The sequence below is a fragment of the Chaetura pelagica genome, unplaced genomic scaffold (assembly GCF_000747805.2).
Source record: "Chaetura pelagica isolate M959 unplaced genomic scaffold, ChaPel_1.0 scaffold698, whole genome shotgun sequence".
NCBI classification, from domain to species: Eukaryota; Metazoa; Chordata; class Aves; order Apodiformes; family Apodidae; genus Chaetura; species Chaetura pelagica.
Window position 1 is genome coordinate 7,518 of NW_009954236.1, and position 20,901 is coordinate 28,418.

The 20,901-nt window shown below is 39.2% G+C and overlaps 1 protein-coding gene across 1 annotated transcript; it reads left to right on the plus strand.

Moving 5' to 3' along the window:
* Nucleotides 1-1,174: 1,174 nt before the first annotated feature.
* On the plus strand, nucleotides 1,175-19,900 carry TMEM57 (transmembrane protein 57). Its single transcript, XM_010003660.1, has 10 exons — nucleotides 1,175-1,313; nucleotides 1,996-2,122; nucleotides 3,266-3,389; nucleotides 5,565-5,743; nucleotides 6,231-6,726; nucleotides 14,141-14,299; nucleotides 14,492-14,674; nucleotides 15,424-15,544; nucleotides 17,390-17,564; nucleotides 18,711-19,900. Exons 4-10 carry the CDS (start codon nucleotides 5,623-5,625, stop codon nucleotides 18,911-18,913), a joined length of 1,458 nt encoding a protein of 485 aa, XP_010001962.1. The 5' UTR covers nucleotides 1,175-1,313; nucleotides 1,996-2,122; nucleotides 3,266-3,389; nucleotides 5,565-5,622; the 3' UTR covers nucleotides 18,914-19,900.
* Nucleotides 19,901-20,901: the final 1,001 nt, after the last annotated feature.

The following is a 20,901-nucleotide window of genomic DNA, read 5'->3' on the forward strand; positions in this document are numbered from 1 at the left end:
CTCTACTGGGAGGTAACACTTTTCATAGAGGTTTTTTGTTTGGTATCTTCTCTGAAGCTCTGAACAACTTCCTAAAAAAAGCCCCGTGTCCATGAACAGTGCAGAAACTTGACCCTCCCTGGCACTGTGCATACAGACTCTTGGCAAATTATCAGTAAACATTCCAGGGCAAAGTTCTACTGGTTTTGTTGGCAGTATGGTAGAGGAGGAAAAATAAGTTACTAAAAGGAAAAAGTGCTCTTGATTTAGGAAGATATATTTTTTTTAATCACCTTTGTTATAAACCAATACGGTGCAACCAGGTGGTTGCATTTTGGGGAACTGGAGTAACACACTGGATCTCTGGGTGCTGAGTTTTGGGGGGAAGAGGGGTTTTGCTTCCTCCTGTTCAGGAGAATGGATTGGAGTGGGCTGATCCCTCACGTGCTCCTGTGCTAGGTAGGTATGATCTTGAAATATTTGAGCTACATAGCCAAGAAGGATCATAAATGGTTCAAAATGCTGGACTGAGAATAAGATCATGTGGTTTTGAAATAATTAAAATAATCAAAATTGTTTTTTCTGGTCTCTAATCTCATGTGCTTCCATTTTTCTGTTTCTTGGTTTTATATTTCTTTTGATTTTTTTTCATGGATACTTTAAAGTGGATGTTTTCGAGCATAACTCTGACAACTCAGGATCAAAACAGTCTTCCTAATTGCTGTAATTCTAGACTTAAAATATATCTCCATTTATTGGTGTTGCAGTTTGTGTTAAATGTGGAAAATGAGTGAACATGTGCAGTCTGAGAGGGAGCACAGGGATTTCTAAGCTCCAAGTACAAGAGTACAGACCAAGAAGAGCATTTCAGCTGTGCCAGGGCACCTGTTGACAACACTTCACTGTGTAGAAACACACTGCAAAGCTACAGATTGTCACTGGATGCCTTCTAAGAGCCATGAGCCTTTTGTTTCTTTGCTATTTTAAAAACAAATGCAGTTGAATATCATTAACTTCATTAGATCAGGCGTGACTTTAATGTCATAATTAAACTACCTATTTTGTAAAATGATTTTTGGGTGAAGTTTTCTTACCTGTATCACAGTTGTCTCCAGCTTTTATTCATTAACTTCTACTAAAAAAAGAAAATGCTGACCTGAAATGACCTTTCTTTCCTATTTTTTGTCCCCAGTACTTTTCTGTATCTGAAGTTCCTGGTAGTCTGGGCCCTGGTTCTGTTGGCTGATTTTGTCCTGGAGTTCAGATTTGAGTATCTGTGGCCATTCTGGCTCTTCATCAGGAGTGTTTACGATTCCTTCAGATACCAGGGTTTGGTAAGTATAACACAATTATTGTCCCTTCCTAGGGAAATCCTGCAGTGTTCCAGGGCATGTTCTATGTTATACAATTAATTGAATGGTGCTGATGATAATTTTCACCAGGAGGAATTTTCAAGCAACTGGGTGACCTGGGCTCAAGTCTTTTAACTGCCTGTTTTATCTCTGGCAAGTGGCAGTGAAATATACAGCTATCAGATCTTCACCATAAGAAAATATGGTTTGAATTCCCAAGATCAGTGCCCTGTAAAATAGGGTTTTCTTTAAAATAAACCCCAAGCCCTTGCTTATTTAGATACTTACTGTTCTTTCAGAGAGTAATGACACTCCTGGTTGGTTGGGTTTGTTGTTTTTTTTCCAGAAGGAGAATATAGTCATGATAATATATCAATAGTGTAAATCAAAGTCTTCAAACAAAATAATAAGGAATAAATAGAGCTCATGGAGACTTGTTGAAAGAGTGGTTGGGCACAAATTCTCAAGTTGTACCAGTTCTCCCTTAATTGGCTAAGTTTCTACTTACTTTAGCTGGACTGCTCCATTTCTTTGCCCTGATTATAAACAACTCTAATGTTTCTGTGTTGAAATCATTGTGGTGTCACCATTAATAAATAAACTGGTAATGTTTGCTGGAATAAAACAAAAACACTTCTTTCCCCCCACCCCTTCTTTCTTTTAGGCCTTTTCAGTATTTTTTGTTTGTGTAGCATTCACATCAAATATCATATGTCTGCTCTTCATACCAATACAATGGCTGTTTTTTGCTGCCAGCACGTATGTTTGGGTACAGTATGTCTGGCATACAGGTAAGTGCCTTTTTATTACAACTTTTTGATTTGAATATATTATTTTACAGCTTTCAGTAACATGCAGAAACCCTCTTCTATTTGTTACCATGATTGAATGCACTTCTGTTGTAGATAAAAGTGTTCTTTTGCTATTTTTAGTGTGCTGATTTGCACTTGATTCATGTCTGGGTCCATCTTAATTGCATCAGCCTGAAAACTTTAGAAAGAAAACTTGTTATTTATTGTTTTTGTAGAGGTAACTCTTCCCTACCCAAGTCCTTGGGATTTCAGGGATTTGTAATATTTAATGTTAGACTTCATATCAGATCACAAGAATTTGCAGGGTAGCATGGATGATTTCTCAGCTCATCTTCCTGACAAGTTAGTCATGTACAATAATGACAACGTGGGAGCTAGTGGAAGATTCTGTGAACCAGTTGCTGCCCAATTTAAAATAGGTATAAAATCTGGAGTTATTTTTAGGATTGTATTAGGATACTCAAATGTTACCTGAAGTTGTTGTTGGTTTAAGTTTAGAAGCCCTACAGGAAAACTAGGAGGTTTAAGACCTTAGTTTTGCTTGGCTGTTATTTTATGTTCTCACTAGTAGTGCTGGAGAAAGAAATCAAGACAGAGTCCTAAATATTCCTGCTGTAGCAGAGCTGGGAGTTGCAGACTTGTCTGCATTACTGTATATGGGATAACCAGTGTGGTTCTTACTCACTCCTGTTTTCTCAGCTGATTTGCTCACTGCTGCTACTAAGATATACCTAACTTGGAGTGAAAAAGTAGTCCAAGCTTCCCACTTCTGACTCAAAGATCATAAGCTCTAATATTACCTCATCTTCTGCAGTTTCTTCCATTTGTGTTCCTTTTCTCTGGAGGGTTTTGTGCCAAGCTATTTCATTAGCTGTGCATCTGTTATTTTTCACTTGTGCCTTACAAAAGTAATAAAGCAAGATAAGGAGACAAAGGGTTAGAGTTGGTTTAAAATAAAGGCATCCTAGATACTTTATTTTGAAAAAAACCACAACCTTCTTGCAACTCCCTGTATCTGTCTGAAAATTTCCCTTAACTTTTGGAATGTTTTAAAAAGAACTTAAAAATATTTTGCTGCTGGTAATCTATTACTAAGGTGTTTCTCTCTCTTCCTGCCCATAGAGAGGGGTGTGTGCTTACCAACAGTATCACTGTGGATACTTTTTGTTTATATTGAAGCAGCCATTCGATTTAAAGATTTAAAAAACTTCCATGTAGACCTTTGTCGTCCATTTGCAGCACACTGGTAAGTGATGTTTCTGTCTCTCTCTTATTAACCTTCATCTCACCAGGGAAATTAATATTCAGGGCTTTATATTTTGGTTCAGAGTTTGGCTCTTTGGTTCTCCCCTCACATGTCTGTGCTAAACATTAACCCAGTGCAGCTTTTCTGAAGATGCAGTGCTTGTGGGCTCTGGGGAATTTGAAGCATGGGTATTCCTAGCATTACATGGAAGCTCTTGTCATCAGTTTACAAATTGTGTATTTACATAATGAGTAGATGGTAAAAGTAGCAAAAAAAAAAAAAATAGTTTCACTGATAATTTGTGTATCTCATTACTAAAACTTGCCTTTTTTTTTCCTGTAACAAATCACTCCTCTTTTTCCCCTCCAATGAGAAGGGTTCTCATCAGTGCCTGATTCCATAATTCAGGTTGAAAATAATGGCAGAACATAAAAACCAAACACTACTTGTTCCATTGCTTCTTTGGAAGTGACAAGAGTGACTTCAGGCAAAAGACTTTACTGCAGAGTATCCATATCTTGAAGAAATGCACTTTTATCCCACAAGTTTTTGTGTCGTATGCATTGATCAGGCTGTGTTTAAAATGTGTCCTGTTTTCCTGGAGTCATTTGGTCCAGTTCCCTGTGATGCAGTCTCCAATGAATTAGACATCTGTCATTTAAATTTATATTGTCCACGTTGTGCAATAAATCCCTTAAACACTAATTAAATTCTGTAATAGGTTACAAAAGCACTTTAGAAGCTGTGAAGAAAGGTCTTTCTGCTCCTGAATTGGATGCAAACATTTCAGCTTGTCATCAGAGTTTTAGAGCTGTAGCTACAGCTGGCTTTACACACTGTTACAAAAGAAGCCCTGGCAGAGATAATGTCAGATGCATATGCAAATGATTCTTGCATTCTGGCAGCTCTCTTAGAAGCACAATTTGCACAGTGAGCAAAGAATGAGAAGGTTTTAATGGTTAATAGCCATCTGAGTTTCCCCCTGTTCTAGGACACCTTCAGTGTTTAAAAAGCAACTTCACTGTGCATTGTTAAAATCTTTGTCAAAGATGTTTCTTTTTATCCAGGGATATTTGCTCATTCATCAAGTATCCTTGTTAATAAACACACGAGGTTGATTTGTTAGCATTCTGGGTTGGTGCAGTTGGCACAGGCTAATAAGAGCACTTGAATTCTGAGTGATGAAGCTGATAGGAAGGAAATCATTCCAAAGTTCTGTAATGCTTCTGTCATCCTCATCAACAAATGGAACAGCACAGTCTGGCTGGATGTGGAATTCTTCATATCTTATCTGTCAGGAAGATAAGTGGAAGAACTAAGTTTAGAGATTAGATGTTTTTTGCTTACAGCTTCAAGGTCAGTCTCCTAAAGGAGGGATTTCCAAAAGCCATTTCTTGCCCACAACAAGTGTCTTAATTGTGGGAGCCTTGGCAGGGAGAGCTGGTTCTTGAGGCTTTCCCTCCAGGGTCACTTCTGACTGTCCTAGATGTGGGTGATGGTCCTTTGGCTGCCACCCTGGGTGCCCCCAGGATTGCAGGAGCCCCAAAGCTGGATGTTCCAGCAGCTTCTCCAGCTCTGGTTTCTCAGCCTGTGCTGCAGTGAGAAGGTGTCGTGGGGCCTGTTGCAGAGGTGATGCTTTGGAGAACCTTAGTTTTGTCTCAGCTGTAAAGAATGGGGGAAAAGTGGATCTGCTCTTATTTTCTGAGTGCAAAAGGATGGGGCTAAGGATCAGTTTCTCCTTTCACTGTTGTGAAGGAATGTTGTTAACACGTCTCCCACTTTAGTGTCTGAAATGTTACACTGCTCTTTAGGAACAAAACTTGGGTACTCCTGCATTTGGCTGTTATCTCCTTAAAAGACTCATAATTCCTGGTCTGGTGCCTGTCTAAAAGCTGTCTTTGCTCTGTCTAGTGCAAATTGCATTGTTCTAATCCTTTAATCTATGCTACAGTTAATTACTATCAGTAAAGAACTGTCATTTTATCTTGATAAGAGGTGCTTACCTTTGCAACTGTAGCTTTATTGCACTACAGCAAAAGAAAAATCTATAATTTTCTATCAAAACTTGCAATCCAGATGTATTCAGAGCTATCTAATCTATCACAAGGTATTAATTTGCTATTGTGGGTACATTTTGAATACTAATGGTGCTTGCTTTGGTTTTTTTTCCCTTAGCATTGGCTACCCTGTTGTGACTTTGGGCTTTGGCTTTAAAAGTTACGTCAGTTACAAAATGCGTCTAAGAAAACAAAAAGAAGTGCAGAAAGAGAATGAGTTCTACATGCAGCTGCTGCAGCAGGCTCTGCCCCCAGAACAGCAGATGCTGCAAAGACAAGAGAGGGAGGCAGAGGAAGGTAAGTTTTAATTATTATTTCATGTGTTTGCTGTTATCTGCTATTAAAAAAAACCCCAAAATCCCCTCCAAAACTAAACCTTCTAAGGAGAAGCTTCTTCAGTCCATGTTGTTTTGATGAAAGTGAAGTGAACTTGGAGGAGCCAGAAAGAAAATTATTTGACAGGGGTTAGGATGACAGTAGAAATGAATTATGTCCTCTCTGGTTAGCTCTTTATTAGCAGCTGCATCAATCTTGTCAGTCAGTGCTGTGTGAAGTACCAGTATTTATTATTAAATCCCTTGGTTACTGTTTCCTGCATGTAATGAGAAAAAAAAAATCTTAAAATGTCATGTGAATTCTGATTTTCATTTCTAAATAGACTCCAATAATTATTTTCTGCTGGAATGATTGATGTGTACTTAATGATTTTTCTTTCTGTGTCACAGTATTGATTGATTTAATGAACTAAGTTGGGGTTTTTTTCCTATTTTTGGTATTGCAGCAGCCAAAGGATTATCTGAGATGGATTCCTCAATACTCCTGCAGCACAATGGAGGCATTCCAGCCAATAAAAAAATATCTGCAACGTTGCCAGAGCTTGAATATAGAGAAAAAGGGAAAGAAAAGGACAAGGATGCTAAGAAACACAACCTTGGAATAAATAACAATATTTTGCAACCTGTAGACTCTAAAATACAAGAAATTGAATATATGGAAAACCATATCAATAGTAAAAGATTAAATAATGATCTTGTAGGAAGTACAGAAAACCTCTTGAAAGAGGACTCATGCACTGCCTCCTCCAAAAACTACAAAAATGTCAGTGGGGTGGTGAACTCCTCACCTCGCAGCCACAGTGCAACCAATGGGAGCATCCCCTCCTCATCTACTAAAAATGAGAAAAAACAGAAGTGTGCCAGCAAGAGCCCCAGCACACACAAGGACTTAATGGAAAACTGTATTCCAAATAACCAGCTAAGCAAACCAGATGCACTGGTAAGGTAAGTTTGAGCTGAGCACGTCTGACAGCCTGTCCTACCCTCCTGTCGTTCCAGTACATCAGTTCTTTTATTTTTCTTAGGGAAATGTGATTTATGATCCCATAAAGAAGGTGGAATTGTCTAGCAATGGAATAAGATAATGAGGAACTGGGCCTTCTGGGTTCTGTTCCTTATTTTTGCTTCTGGCTTGCTATGCAGCCTTGAGCAAATTGGTTTCTTTCTACCTCAGTATAGGCTACTCACTTACCTCATGGGGGTGTTGTGAGGCATCATCAGTAGCTTTGACAATCACTTGATGGAAGCAGGAGAGAAACGTGGAGAATCAGGACTACAGAGCAACGTGGATGTGTTTGACAAGCCTTCCGTGGAGTGACCTTGATGTGTTCAGGGAACTCAGTGGGTTTTGATAGTGTCTGAACAGATGTTTTGTCTTAGGTTTTTTGGTTTGTTTTTTCTTTCCCTTGAAAGGTTTGGCTTTTATCTTAATCTTCAATTGGCAAATATAGATGCAGAGTATCAGCTGCTCTGTAACTCCTTCAAGTGGTAAGGTCTGATTCTGCCTGCCTAGCTGCTGCCTTATTGGCTTAAGTACAGGTCAGAAGAATTTTAATTTTTGAGATTGGCTCATCTGAAATGGAAATAAAGATGTGTTTATGAAATGCAGCTAAGTTTGGAAGTCCTGAGACATACAGTGTTGCCATAATTTACCAGAAAAGTATTTGTAAGGAAGAGGTGGTGTATAACTGTTCCAAATGAGGATAGGTACAGGTTGAAAACAAAAACCGTTGCACAATGATGCACTTTTCTAGCATCCCTGGCTAGGTCTCCCTTTTCCCTTTTCTGATGTGCCCAGTACTCTGTGGCAAACAAATCTCCCTTTTCCCTTTTCTGATGTGCCCAGTACTCTGTGGCAAACAAATCCTTGTTGAGTAACTTAACTGGCAGGTTGAGTTTGCTTTCTCTGCAGGTACCTCTTGATAATTGGACTTCTGACTCTGGTCTGTCTCTGAGGATTTGTGCTGTGTGAACACAATTAAATGAAAATGTTATTTTCTTTTCTGATAATCACTCTGCCACTGATTGGCATCCCTCTGCCAATTAAATACCCAGACTAATTGATACCTAATGTCTGTAGAGAAGTTGTGTGAAGCAAATAAGAAATCAGCTAATCAATCTAATCTGTGAATCAGATTTAGCCAAGATTAATGGGATGCAGATGGCTCTGTCTTCAGCAAAGCTGCCTCTAGATAAACATGGACCTGACCACTGTAGATGTGTCTTGCCAGTTTCAGAGGGGTGTCTTCATACTCTTTATGTGGTTTATTTACTAACTGGAGAGGAGAGAACAGATTGGCTCAACTTAGCTGGAGCTCAAACTACCATTCCTAAGTCTTGAGAAAAGAGCTTTACAGAATGACCTGCCAGACTAAGAATGATGTCCCATGTAGCTATGACAAGGAATGAGATTTAAACCTTCTGTATTTTAATTTACACATTGACATTTTTATATGCTGTAATGTGACCTTAGACCAGGTGGTCATTATAATTGTCCAAAGAGGGGTTTCTAATGCAGAAGTGAGTATACAATAAACTAGACTGTGCCCTTAGTTCCTCTAATTCACTTGGTGGGATAGAGTACACAATTGGTGTGCTCTGAAAGCACCTTTGTGCACCGTAGCCTTACTCTGCCCTGAAAGTGAATTAAGCTGCATCAGTCTTTGTCAAGTGTTCCTGTGTGACATGTGGCTGGGATGTGGCTGTTGTGCTACACATTCATGGAGCTTCTCATTGTGCACCCACTGCCCTGAGCAGGTAAGGCAGGAGTGCTTAAAACACCAACCTCCTGTGTGTTGCTGCTCAGTTTCTTACAAATGCAGGTTACTGAAATCATTAATGAAATCTTCAGTTCAGATGGAGTGTGTAACTCCTACACCAATGGAAGCATAAACCTGCCTGACAAATTGGAGGGGATGGGATGCACTTAAATTTAAAAATGGATGCTTATTTATTTTTTAACTTGTCAGTTACCCTGTCCCTGGAGTATAAGGCATTATTGTTCATCATCTTTTCCATTTCCAATAGTATTACTCATTCCTGTTATTAAACTTCTAGTATGCACCAAGGACTGAAAAGAGCTGTGTGAAGTCCTGTGTTTGTGTCCAACTTTCAGACCAGATCTGCTCAGCTTCCAAATAAAGATGCTTTTTATAACATCTTGTCCAGCAGACTCGCAGTAGGATGTCAGAACCAAGCTGCTTTCCTTTTGTGTTCACAGATTATTTCCCTGAGCTGACTAATCAGTATTAAATGTAAAGTATGCCTTATGACTGTTAGGGACTCAGGATTAACAGGGGTTGAGACAGTGAAGAGTGGGGTTTTTTGAGAACAGGACAGCCTTGCATGCTGGTTATCTTTTTTTCTTAAATACTTGGTGTGACATTTATATCTGAAAGGGTACTGCTAATTAAGTTTACACTTTACATATACAATATTGTACTTATTTGAAAGAGGAAGGCTTTATTTTTGTTCTGTCTGGTGAGTGATTAGTGTGTGTTTAGGTTTCTAGAAAAGGGAAGTTACTGTTCCCCATCTTCAAGTATTTCAACGATTGTCACACTGTCATCTTGATAGCTAGAGGGATTCAAGAGGCTCTAACTCTGCTCATCAACCTTGAAAGCAATCTCTGTCTTAGGGGGTTTTGTTTGTTTCCACAATTGAAATGAATACCCACTTCTGTTTGTTTGTCAACCACTTAATAATTGTGCCTCCATGATCTGAGCTGGTTATTTCCCAGTACTTTGGTAATTGGGCCAGTGCAGGATATATTTGGTATCAGGTGGAGGGATAAACTTAGTATCCCTTTGCACTTCATAGTTTGTCCTGAGCAAGTTGACTTCTTGTTACTGTTTCATTTCTGAGGTGCAGCAGGTGTTGCTCACGTTTTAGGGGTTTGATGTATGGAATGAGTCCAAGCTGGAATTGCAGCAGATTTTTTTTTTTATTACATAGCAATAGCCATATCCTGCCTTTAGCTCCTTGCACCCTGACAAAATAATCAAATAACACCAAGAACTGGCAGTGCAGCTTGGCAGAAACTGTTTGTATCCATAGAGGTCTTGTCTTTGGCTCATGAGGTGTTGAAACAAGCTGCCTTTTGCACTAATTATTCTCAGAGATAATGATGACATTTTCTGGCAGTTGGACTAAGAAAAATATTTGTGAGGCAAGGTCTGATCTGCCACATCTTATTTTGCTTTACTAAAATTTGATGTTACATGCGGAGAGAGACTTGAAGGTTTGAATGTAAATTTCTGTCCATTTGATGCTAATTATTGCACAGCTTCTTTGGCACTGCTAAGAGTGATGGCTGCTTCTTCCTTATCCCCCCTGCCTGAAATGGCATGATGTAGCAGAAGGCCTTCTGCTCTCATTTGCAGTGGAGGGAGATAGTCAGTGTTTCATGCAATATGATGTGAGGAAAGAAAAGCAAAGAACAGCAGAGCAAAAGAATGGATCATGTGGATGAGAAATCTGGGAGATGATCCTTCCAGCAGAGCATTTTCATGCCACTCATCAGCTTAGTGCTTGGGCTGCTCAGAGGCAGAATAACCTTTTGAAATGCCAGCTACTTAGATCAATTTTGTGTCAGAGAAAAATAAGTAACTGGGCTCTCTCTCTGTGGATTACTGTCTTTTTTGGTAATGAAAAATGCTCTGAGGAGCTGCTAGTAACAGCCTATTAGTTACAGCAAGAGCTCAATGCTGCAGGATTGCTTTGGCCACTTCAAAGAAGCAGATTCACTGGTGGGATGTTTATGAAAACAGATTGGGCCAGAACAGAACAAAAGGCTAAAAATACATCTCTTAGAATCCCAGAATCATTCTGGTTGAAAAAGACCTATAAGATCATAAAGTCAAGCCATTAACCCAGAGCTAAGCCATGTCCCTCAGCACCACATCTACAGGTCTTTTTACCACCTCCAGGAATGGTGATTCAACCACCTCCCTGGGTGGCCTATTCCAGTGTTTGATTCCTGTGTTTAATTCCAGTGTTTCAGAAAGGCATCTGTGTGCCTTCTGTGTCTTTTTGAACTTTTAATTTTTATATAAATTGTGTTTAATTTCTCTGCAATTGCCAGGTGATTATGGAATTGCATAAACAGAGGAAACTAAGCAACAAGGATATGTTATTCACCATTTATCAATACTTGAGAGGATTAAGCTGAATTGAGTTGTCTTTAAGTTGATCCATCAATCTTCCCTGGAGCTTTAAGAAAAATACTCAGTCTTGGAGGTGCTTGCTGATTAATTTTTTTTGTCAGTGAGATCAGGAAGGATATGTGGTAGTGCTGAGAAAAGAAAATGGGTAAATCTGCATTTATAGTAATGATATACTGAAATAAATGGACCTTGTTTGTACAGACCAATGTAGTAATATGCAACTAAACCCTTGTTTTAAATAGTTGTGTATCAAAATGATGTGTAGTTTGTGCAGCAGCAGAGTGAACTATCTTCTAGAACTCAAGTTTCTTCACCTCCCCTTTGTAAATAACTTTTTCAATAAGCCTGCAAATAAGAGACTTAAGCAAAAAATGAAATGGTAGAGAGACTAATAAAAAAAGTGTTGTCTTATTGGGTGATTTATCATTGTAGCAGTTGTGCAGACCATTGCAAAGGGGAGGAGGGAAAGCTCCACACACAACAGCAAAGCTGTTTTTATGGCATTGTGGTGGTTTACCTTGATGTGCTTTCATTTTAGAAAGGGGCAACAGAAAATGTGTTCTTGATTTTGTATTTCTGTGAGGGGGTTAGGTGACCTCTCTGTCTACATGCAGAGAAGAGCTTTGATTTGCTGTTCCACAGGAGGAAATCTTTAGGTAGGAAATGTTTGACTGGAGTTCATAGGATGGGGGAGGCCATGGTTACACGGCAGAGGAGTGTGTGTGGCTTTAGGGGGGATGGACATCCATAAGGCTTTGGCTGTGTTCAGGCAGGATTTGAGTGATTTATCATGAATGTTCAATTTCCTGATCCAAATTCCCACCAGTGTCATGTGCACAGCTCTGACTGGACACTTGTACCTGTGCTGAGTACAAAGGAAGGCTGTGGCTTGTGGCCTTGTGCATTTCCTGCTGGTTTGGACAGTAGGCATCCTTTCTGGTCACGTTTGTGTGCACTTTACAGGTCACACAGGTTCCGTCTTTCTTGCCAGCACAGTCTGGAGCAGCCCAGTGAGCACTGCAGGTGCAGGGCCCTGCCTGGAACCAGCAGGAAACAGGAATGCTGTAGACCAGATGGCTTAAGAAGTTTGAACTCATGTCAGTACCCCATTGCCAAAAATACAAATTCAGCCTGTCCTGTACCAACACCTCTGATTTATTCAGGCTTTACCTGATCAGTGCTGGAGTCCTAAATACCCAAAATAATTCCTGCTACATCTTATTTGAGCAGGTTTGACATAGTCTTAGCTATAGTGAAAAGGCTATTTACAGCTGTCGTATTTTCCCAGTTATTATTACAGAGATGTATGTTGAAATCATTTATGGATACTTGTCCGTATAAAGTGTGAGTCATTTATGTGCATTCCCTTACATTGTCCTACCAACCATTTTTTCACCTCTTTATGAAAACTTATATTAAAGCCACTCAGCTGCTGGCAGACAACAGTCTGTCAGTGCTTCCTACAGCATCTTACTCTCTTCAATTAATAAGGTTGCTCTTTCCAAAACATAGAGTTTCTACGTATTGGAAGATTAAGTTGAACTGCTACATCACTGCCCAGTGACTATCCAGCTCAACCACTCACCACACTGAATACAGTGAATATTCATATCTAGTAACATCTGATGGGTTTTCCATTTTTGGTTACATGGTTGAACGAATATTTGGTGAGGTTTGCAAATTCTTTTCCTCCTACAACAGAGTACAAGGTGTTGGAATGATTTGTGGTTTTCAATGTGAACTGAGTATTTGCTTTGTACTATTATTATTTGCCTACTAAGTATAAGGTTTTGTTTTGTTTCAGTTTTTCTTTTTTAAAGGTACATTTGACCACAATTTATACTAGACTGAAAGGAATTCATCTTGCCAAGGGCAGTTCAAGTACAGCTGTAGAAAGTGGGGCTTATAAGCATTTGAGTCTATTACAGAATATGCTCCTTTACAGGCTGCTTCTTGCTTTTAATTTACCCAGAAGACCTCTTTGGTGCAGTTTTACCCTCTTACAGATGTACTTTGATGAATTTCCCTAGGTTTGATGACTGCACATTGAACCTTTTGATTCATTCATACAGGATGTTCTTGTGCCTTGTATCCTTACATCTCTCTCACTAGCATTTTAGTCCAAGATTTTCCTGCATTGAAGCCCAAAGGAGCTAAATGAGGCCAAAAAGCTATAACTGTTCATCTGCTCTAGTGAATGTCAGTAAGGGCAGTTCATTTCAGCTTTTGTGCCTATTTTCCCCAAGTCTTAATGTTCAACTATTGATTCTGTATCGACATTCAGGAAATAAAAACATTTTTATCCTCTTAAAGAACATTTAAAACCTCTAAAGTGAATAACTGACAGAACAAATGAGAATTGTGTGAGTGACTGAGAGGCATATTTGCTTTAAATAAGTATGTAACAGGGCTCATAAAAATGGTTGGTTATTCACACATGATATGTTTGTATTCTAAGAATCAATAATCTTATTTCAAAAATATGGGGTTGAAATTAAGGTGAGCTGGAGGCCTCTCAAAAAAAATCTTTTATTAGATCAGTTTTGGTTGAAAATAATAAGTATGCATGAGTCTTCAAGAACTTTCTAAAGCTACAATTAAGTGTGTAGCAGATGGTCTCTGTTCAGGAGCAATTAAAACCAAATTTACTGACTCCTGAACTATGGATGATTGAACACGTGCTCTTTATTCAATACACACATCATGTACTTCAAGGGAAAGAAAGAAGTCCAGGTGAGAATTCAACAGTATTCTCCACAGCTGAGCCCTGACTAACAAATGAAACTCAGAATTTGTTGAGAAAAGTAAAATTTTACCCTGTGTGCACCTGTCCTTACTTACATCTTCTCTGATTTTTATCCATCTTACTTCTGCTTGAAGAGGGAAAACATGATTCCATAGGATTTGTTTTACAATTCTGCAGTGCCTGGAGGAAAACAGAATTCCTGTGGGAGGTTATGAAATGTGTATATAGTTATACATAGAGCTACATATGCATAGTTATATAAAACATTATTATTATTATTATTTAGAGGCTAGACATAATTTCTGAGAGTTTGTTATAAGAATCTAAGGTTTCTGGGGTTGGCAGTTGGTAGGATGTTCACTCTACTTATTTTTTATATAATGGGCTTTGAACCTCTGCATGACTGGAAAATCAAGTTGAAATTATCTTGTAAAATTGTCTTTCTTAGGTTGGAACAAGATATTAAAAAGTTAAAGGCTGACCTGCAAGCAAGCAGGCAGGTGGAGCAGGAGCTCCGGAGTCAGATCAGTTCTCTGACCAACACGGAGCGGGGAATTCGGTCAGAAATGGGACAGCTCCGGCAAGAGAATGAGCTGCTGCAGAACAAGTAGGTGTTTCTACACAGCTGTGTCAATCAGTTGCTAATTACTGTGCTCTGGTAAAGGGGAAAAACTATATTAAGACTAAAAAATTGGAGGCACTTGTCTGCAAAACCAGCAAGACTCATTTCTTGGGACCGTTGTCAGTGGTTTGGTTTTAGTAAGTGAAATCATTAAGTCCCATCCCTGTTACCTTCCAGGTTACACAATGCTGTACAAATGAAGCAAAAAGACAAACAAATGATCAGCCAGTTGGAGAAGAAACTAAAGGCAGAGCAGGAGGCACGAGCCTTTGTAGAAAAACAATTAATGGAAGAAAAGAAAAGAAAGAAGTTGGAAGAAGCAACTGCTGCACGTGCTGTTGCATTTGCTGCTGCTACAAGGTACTTTGTTCTACCTCAGAAGCAAGCTCAGGTTCAGAAAATTACTGAAGTGTAGCTTTTGCTTCTGAAATGTGTTTTGGGGGAGGTTTGGGGAGGTATTTTCCCCACTTCTGTAGATAAGGGAGTAGTCTGCCATTGATTTTTTCCTTTAAAAAGCTTTATGTTAAGAGGATTGTTGTGTTAAGGCAGTGGGAGGACTTTCTCATGAAGCTGAGTCTCAGTATTCAACATTTCATGTAGAGATGTAAAGGATGAATATGCTCTAAATTATCTGCTGTACCTCGAGTGTGTTATCAGAGGTGCTGTTCCCTGTGCAAGGCAGCCTGCTTCACAGAAAGGAACATCCCCTTTCATGTGGGGACTGTGAATCATTCATCAATGTTGGCTAAAATGCTGACTTGATCTCACATGCTGAATGTTTTCTGCTCCAGCCAGTGGCCGCCAGTGCTCAGCATAGTGAGTTTTTTCAAGATGAAAGCATGGCACCAGCATGGATGACTTGAATCTGCAGTGCTCCAAATGACTAAAAAAAATTACTTCTGCTTTTCTGTTCTATATATTTCATAATTCCTAATACCTTAATCATAACTTTTTGTGTTGTTGCCAGAAGGGAAATTCTCTTGGCAAAAGAACAGATTTCACTTCTTTTTATCCTTCAATATTTATATTAATTCTCACATTCTAAACAGTTCAGGATTTACAGACTCATTCTTTCTTCACCACCTTTTATTTTAATGTTTCTTCTGCAGAGGAGAATGTACTGAAACTTTACGAAATCGTATCAGAGAGCTGGAGACAGAGTGCAAGAAGCTGACAATTGACATCAAGCTGAAGGAAGATCAGATACGAGAACTAGAAATGAAAGTTCAGGTAATGGGAAAGCACCAGGGACTTAGATCAGCATCACAAGGAGTGCTCTCAGCACTCTGAAACTGGTGGAGCTACACAGGAGGCAACCAACACCTTCCAGAATCGTGCTGTTCGGATGACTGTCTTGAATGTCTTGCATCAGGCTTTGTAAAAGTATGGGTATGAGAGAGGTTAATAGTCTCAGCTCCTCACCATTCTATTTATCAAATTATTAATTTTTTTCCCTGAGCCAGGTTACACTGAGGATATAATCCCCTCAACATTTTTTTGTTCAGTGTGAGGTTGCCAGTCTGTATCATAAATGTGACTGCTAGCAAGTAAGACTGTTTATTCAGTGCAGTCTCAGTCACTGGCCAGGCTTTGTTTCATTTTGGTTGTTGTTGTTGGTTTTTTTTTGTGGAAGTGCTTGAATGTTGAAAGTACCTTGTGGTAGATGTGTAGCAGACACATTGTCTAGCATGTTAGAGTTGAAGAGCTCAAATGTGTGAGCTGAAGTTGACCTCACTCCTTTAAAATGTCTGTTCCTAAAAATGTCAACTGCCAATTTGCATAAATATGTATTCTAATGGCTTGTGGTTTTTTAGACACGTTTCAAAATGCACCTGGTGTTAGTATGAACTTGTTTCCAAATAACATATGCAGCCTTGGTGTTCTTGGGTTTACCCAGCCCTTGAACACAAGTGTGGTTTATCCATGGAGAATGAGCAAGGCTTTCAGATAATTGAAACCAGCTATAATCATGCTTTTTTACTACCACTCTTAAACTGTTAGAAAAGTTTTTCATTGTAGACATTACGATTTCCCTCGTATTATTTCTTCATTTAAAAGTAGAGAATATTTTTGTGCATAGTATTCATTTTTTTCTTGGTCAGTATTGCTGCCTGCTTCCCTGCTGCAAGGTGCCTGTCTCTTATGTGCAGAATACTTGCTCCCTCCTTCTCTTTTTTCTATATTTCTGAGTTTGCAGCTCAGTGAGATTCAATGTGGGAAGAAATCCCTCTCCCCAGCCCATTTAATTTTATTATTTAATTTGATCATCATAGATTAAATAATCATCATAGATCCTAGAATCAAGGAATGGTTTGGGTTGGAAGGGAGCTTCAAGATCATCCAGTCCCAACCCCCTGCATGGGCAGGGACACCTCCCACCAGCCCAGGCTGCTCCAAGCCCCATCCAACCTGCCCTTCAACACTGCCAGGGATGGGGCAGCCACAGCTTCCCTGGGCAACCTGGGCCAGGCTCTCACCACCCTCACACCCAAGAATTTCCTCCTCATGTCCAACCTCAATCTCCCTCTTCCAGTTTTAATCTATCTCCCCTTGTCCTCTCACCCTTTGCCCTTGTCCCGAGTCCCTCCCCAGCTTTTCTGGATCCCCTTCAGGCACTCAAAGGTGCTCCAAGGTCTCCCTAGAGATTTAGGATCCCTTTAAACTGTCTATCAAGAGATCAGTCCCCATTCTAGCTGTGCTGCTTGTGGGAAGTGTTTTCATGATCCACAGCTTGGCTGAGAGCACTGGATGGCTGCTTAGCTGGCACTTGGAAGTGCTGAGGAGGATTTTGGGGTGGAGGGGCTCAATGTGAATGATGGAGGGCTGGAAATAGAGTAAATGGGACTTGCTCACCACCCTGTAATTAAGCATTGTACAATATGGCTTTAATCACTTGTATGGCGGTCATGTATAATTACTGGAGGTAATATTACAGTGTCCTTAATTAACCATCATTTTAATTTTACAGTATTAATACCAGGCCCAGTGGTGTGCTGTGGGGAAGAGAAAAGATTTCTCAGTGTATCTCATGTGTGAAGTCGATGAGAATAACATTTGTGCTAATTACTCCTACAGGAGCTGCGGAAGTACAAGGAAAATGAGAAGGATACGGAGGTGTTAATGTCAGCACTTTCAGCCATGCAGGATAAAACACAGCACTTAGAGAACAGCCTGAGTGCAGAGACAAGAATCAAGCTGGATCTGTTCTCTGCGTTAGGAGATGCAAAACGGCAGCTGGAGATTGCCCAAGGTAAAAAAGGGGTGGTTGAATCCGGTGTGTGGTGCTGAAAGAGTGAAAATGTGACAGGAGGAGCATCCATCCTGCCCCTTTATCCAGGGGTGGGCTGTTCCCACCCAGCATTTCAGCTTTCAGTGAGGTTTTGTCTTTTACAGCTTGGTGAACATGATGAGCTTAAGCAATTCAGGTGACCTAATTTCCCCAAGCTAAACTGAAGACAATCAATGTCAAGATGGGCATTTATGTAAATTAATTTATGCTGTTTTTCTATTTTTTTAATAAACTGTTACCTTAAAGCTGAAGAACTTCTGAAGAGCCAGAAGATTAAATAATAGTTGCCATCTACTAAGCCCCTGTCCTTGAATCCTAATAATGTAAATATAGTGAAGTGTATTTACAGGATATATATTACATTACAGGATATATATTATATATTTACAAGATACTGAAGTAAATACAATCTAAATGTAGGGAGGGGCTGAAAAACCAACCTGTTCAAAACGTGACACTGGTGAGGACCTTGGTGTCCTTGTCGGGCTGGTATTGCCACCAGAGGGAGCCTGAAGCCAGTATAAAACCCTGCCCAGACTGTCCTTTGTTCAGCTTGCAAACCGTGGAGCAAACCTTTTGATGTCGTAGTTGTTAAATTTCCTTGAAGAAATTTGCTTGGTTGCAGGAAAATTTAATTAGAGTGAGTTTTTTTTTTGTTTCATTTCATTGGTGTTTCCTTTCAGGGGGTTGTAATGATGTTGTGAGTGTGCACAAAGGGGGTGTAGAAAAATAGGAAGAGTAGGGCAGGTTTGAAACTAAATAACATAATGAGCAAACACTTGTGCTCCTGTAAGGTGCTCATAAAAAGGGAGCAAAAAAGTGCAGAAAAAAGTTGAGCCATAGAAGTAACTTTCTGGTCTGGTGCAGCTGTGAACCCAAACAGCACAAACCTACTGGCAATGCAATGCCTAGTTGTGTTCCCTGGTAACTAGAGGTAATTAAACTCCCTCAACACAATCCAGGAGTTCCACGAGTTGTGCTTTTGCTGAGGTGGTGTCAGAGCTCTGACTGTCTGCTGGGTGTTCTGCTTCAACAGCTCCTTTTGCACAGCTGCTGGAGGGGGAGAACATGCTGCTGGTTCTAAGTGATTTTATTTGCTGTTTGCAGGGCAAATCATTCAAAAAGATCAGGAAATCAAGGACCTAAAACAGAAGATTGCAGAAGTTATGGCAGTCATGCCCAGCATAACATACACTGCAGCCACCAGCACTCTGAGTCCAGTTTCCCCCCATTACTCTTCCAAATTTGTGGAGACCAGCCCTTCTGGACTTGATCCCAATGCCTCTGTTTATCAGCCCTTGAAGAAATGAATGCCAATTTTCTTTTTGCCCAGTAATTTTGTCATGCTGAAGGCATCACACAGGAGTGTCTCTTGCAGTCAAGATGAAATTGTATTGTGTGAGACTGTATTTGTTGTCATTTAAAACAGGATTAAAAGAACATCTGGATTGACTAGAACTGCCCATCAGTTTTTCTTGTAAATTTTTAGAAAACCTCACAGAACTTTGCAATTTATTTTCCTTGGCCAATGCATTAAAAACAATTCTTGGTTTTCAAGTAGCCAATTTTGCCTTTTTATGTACTCTTGCATGGTTTCCTCTTGAAAAATACAGGGCTTTGCTTGATTTTGAACCCTTTCTTCTTTTTTTTTAATAATCAAGTTGAATTTGCAGATTAATTCAGTAATAGTGAGGGAAAAACCAAAACACTTTAGTTTTTACAGTGAAAGGGTTAAATAATCTAACAAAGCTTTGGTTTCTAGATGTATTAAATACAAATATGTGATGTTGCAGAAGATAATTTGATTTACCCCTCAAAGGACCAAACAAATTTCAGGGGCTTTGTTTAAGGAGAAGAGTAAGAGAATAGATGATGATGTGACATGGTGGTTGTTGTGTGAAATATTTATAATCCCATTGGTGTTTTTAGTCATTGAGAATTGCTAACAGTCTTGTTCACAGTGCCTTGGGAAAAGACATTTCAAGAGGAAACTTGATAGTTTAAACTATTTTTTCCCCCTTCACTGTCATCTAGCTTATATATCAAGCTCATTACAGAGTCTACTGCAAATTGTACATGGTAATTTGGATGTTCATTATAAACCAAGGTTACATCTTCTGTTTATTTTGATATAAACTCAGCAGTGTTCTGTAACTTGCCTTGATTATACTGCATTGTGGAAGGCACAATATTACTACAGGAAAAGTTATTGTGAAGGCAGAACTGTGCAATGTACTGTATACAAGAGACTGTAAAGCTGGCTAATAAAAGCTGCAGTTCTGGGTTTTTTTTTTTTATTTTCTTCAACTGTGATTTACACTTGATACCACCTTGTGTTTGACAGTTTAAATGGAGCTGAAGAGTTTCTCAGCCCTTGGTGCCATGGAGTTTTTAAGGAGTTTTAAAGGAAACTCATAAATTGCACAAAGGTTTAAGTTAAAATGTATATTATACATTGAGAGAAAGTGTTTGCACTGGCAACTTCTGATGTGTTTCAGATTGGGGGTTGGAGGGGTGGGAAGGAAAATTGTATTTGGGACTAGTAGAATTACAAACCCAGCATTATTTTGCAAACATGCAGTGGACTCTGGAAGGACAAAGTTCTTCTGAAGAGAAGTTTGTTTTAAAGCTTCATGGTAATAGGCATGTATGCCTCATTAAAGAAAATTAACTAGGACACATAAGTCAATAGAAGTATAAAGTCATCATTTTAATCACAGGTATTCTTTTGGGATAAAACTTCTAGCTTTAGCCAGGTTTGCATGTTGCTGTCATTTGCATTTTTGAATCATCTTATGTAACTGTCACCATAAAAGTATTACTCAGAAATGTCACAGGTTTTTTCATCTTTGTGCAAAACATGAAATATTGTCACTGACTTTGAGGTCCCCCCATTTTGCTGCCTATTTGGGCACAATTTTTGTTCAATACTTGGTCTTGGCTGCATTTTTTTTTCCTGTGGGGTTTACAAAGAATAAACATTTTCTTGCAGATAATTTTTTTTTTTTTTTGGCCTTCTTAAGTGACCTGATTTAAAGAACCTATCAAAGAATATACTGACCTGATTTAAGGAATGTAACAAGGAGTATAGTGACCTGATATAAAGAATATATTTTGTTTCAAGAGTACTCTGATATTGCAGGTAAGTCTCTTGGCAACTGGGATTCACTGCTTTGGCTACTGCTGTGGCTGGTCCTGACATGGGGGTTTTCTCCTTTTTAAAGAACCTATCAAAGAATATACTGACCTGATTTAAGGAATGTAACAAGGAGTATAGTGACCTGATATAAAGAATATA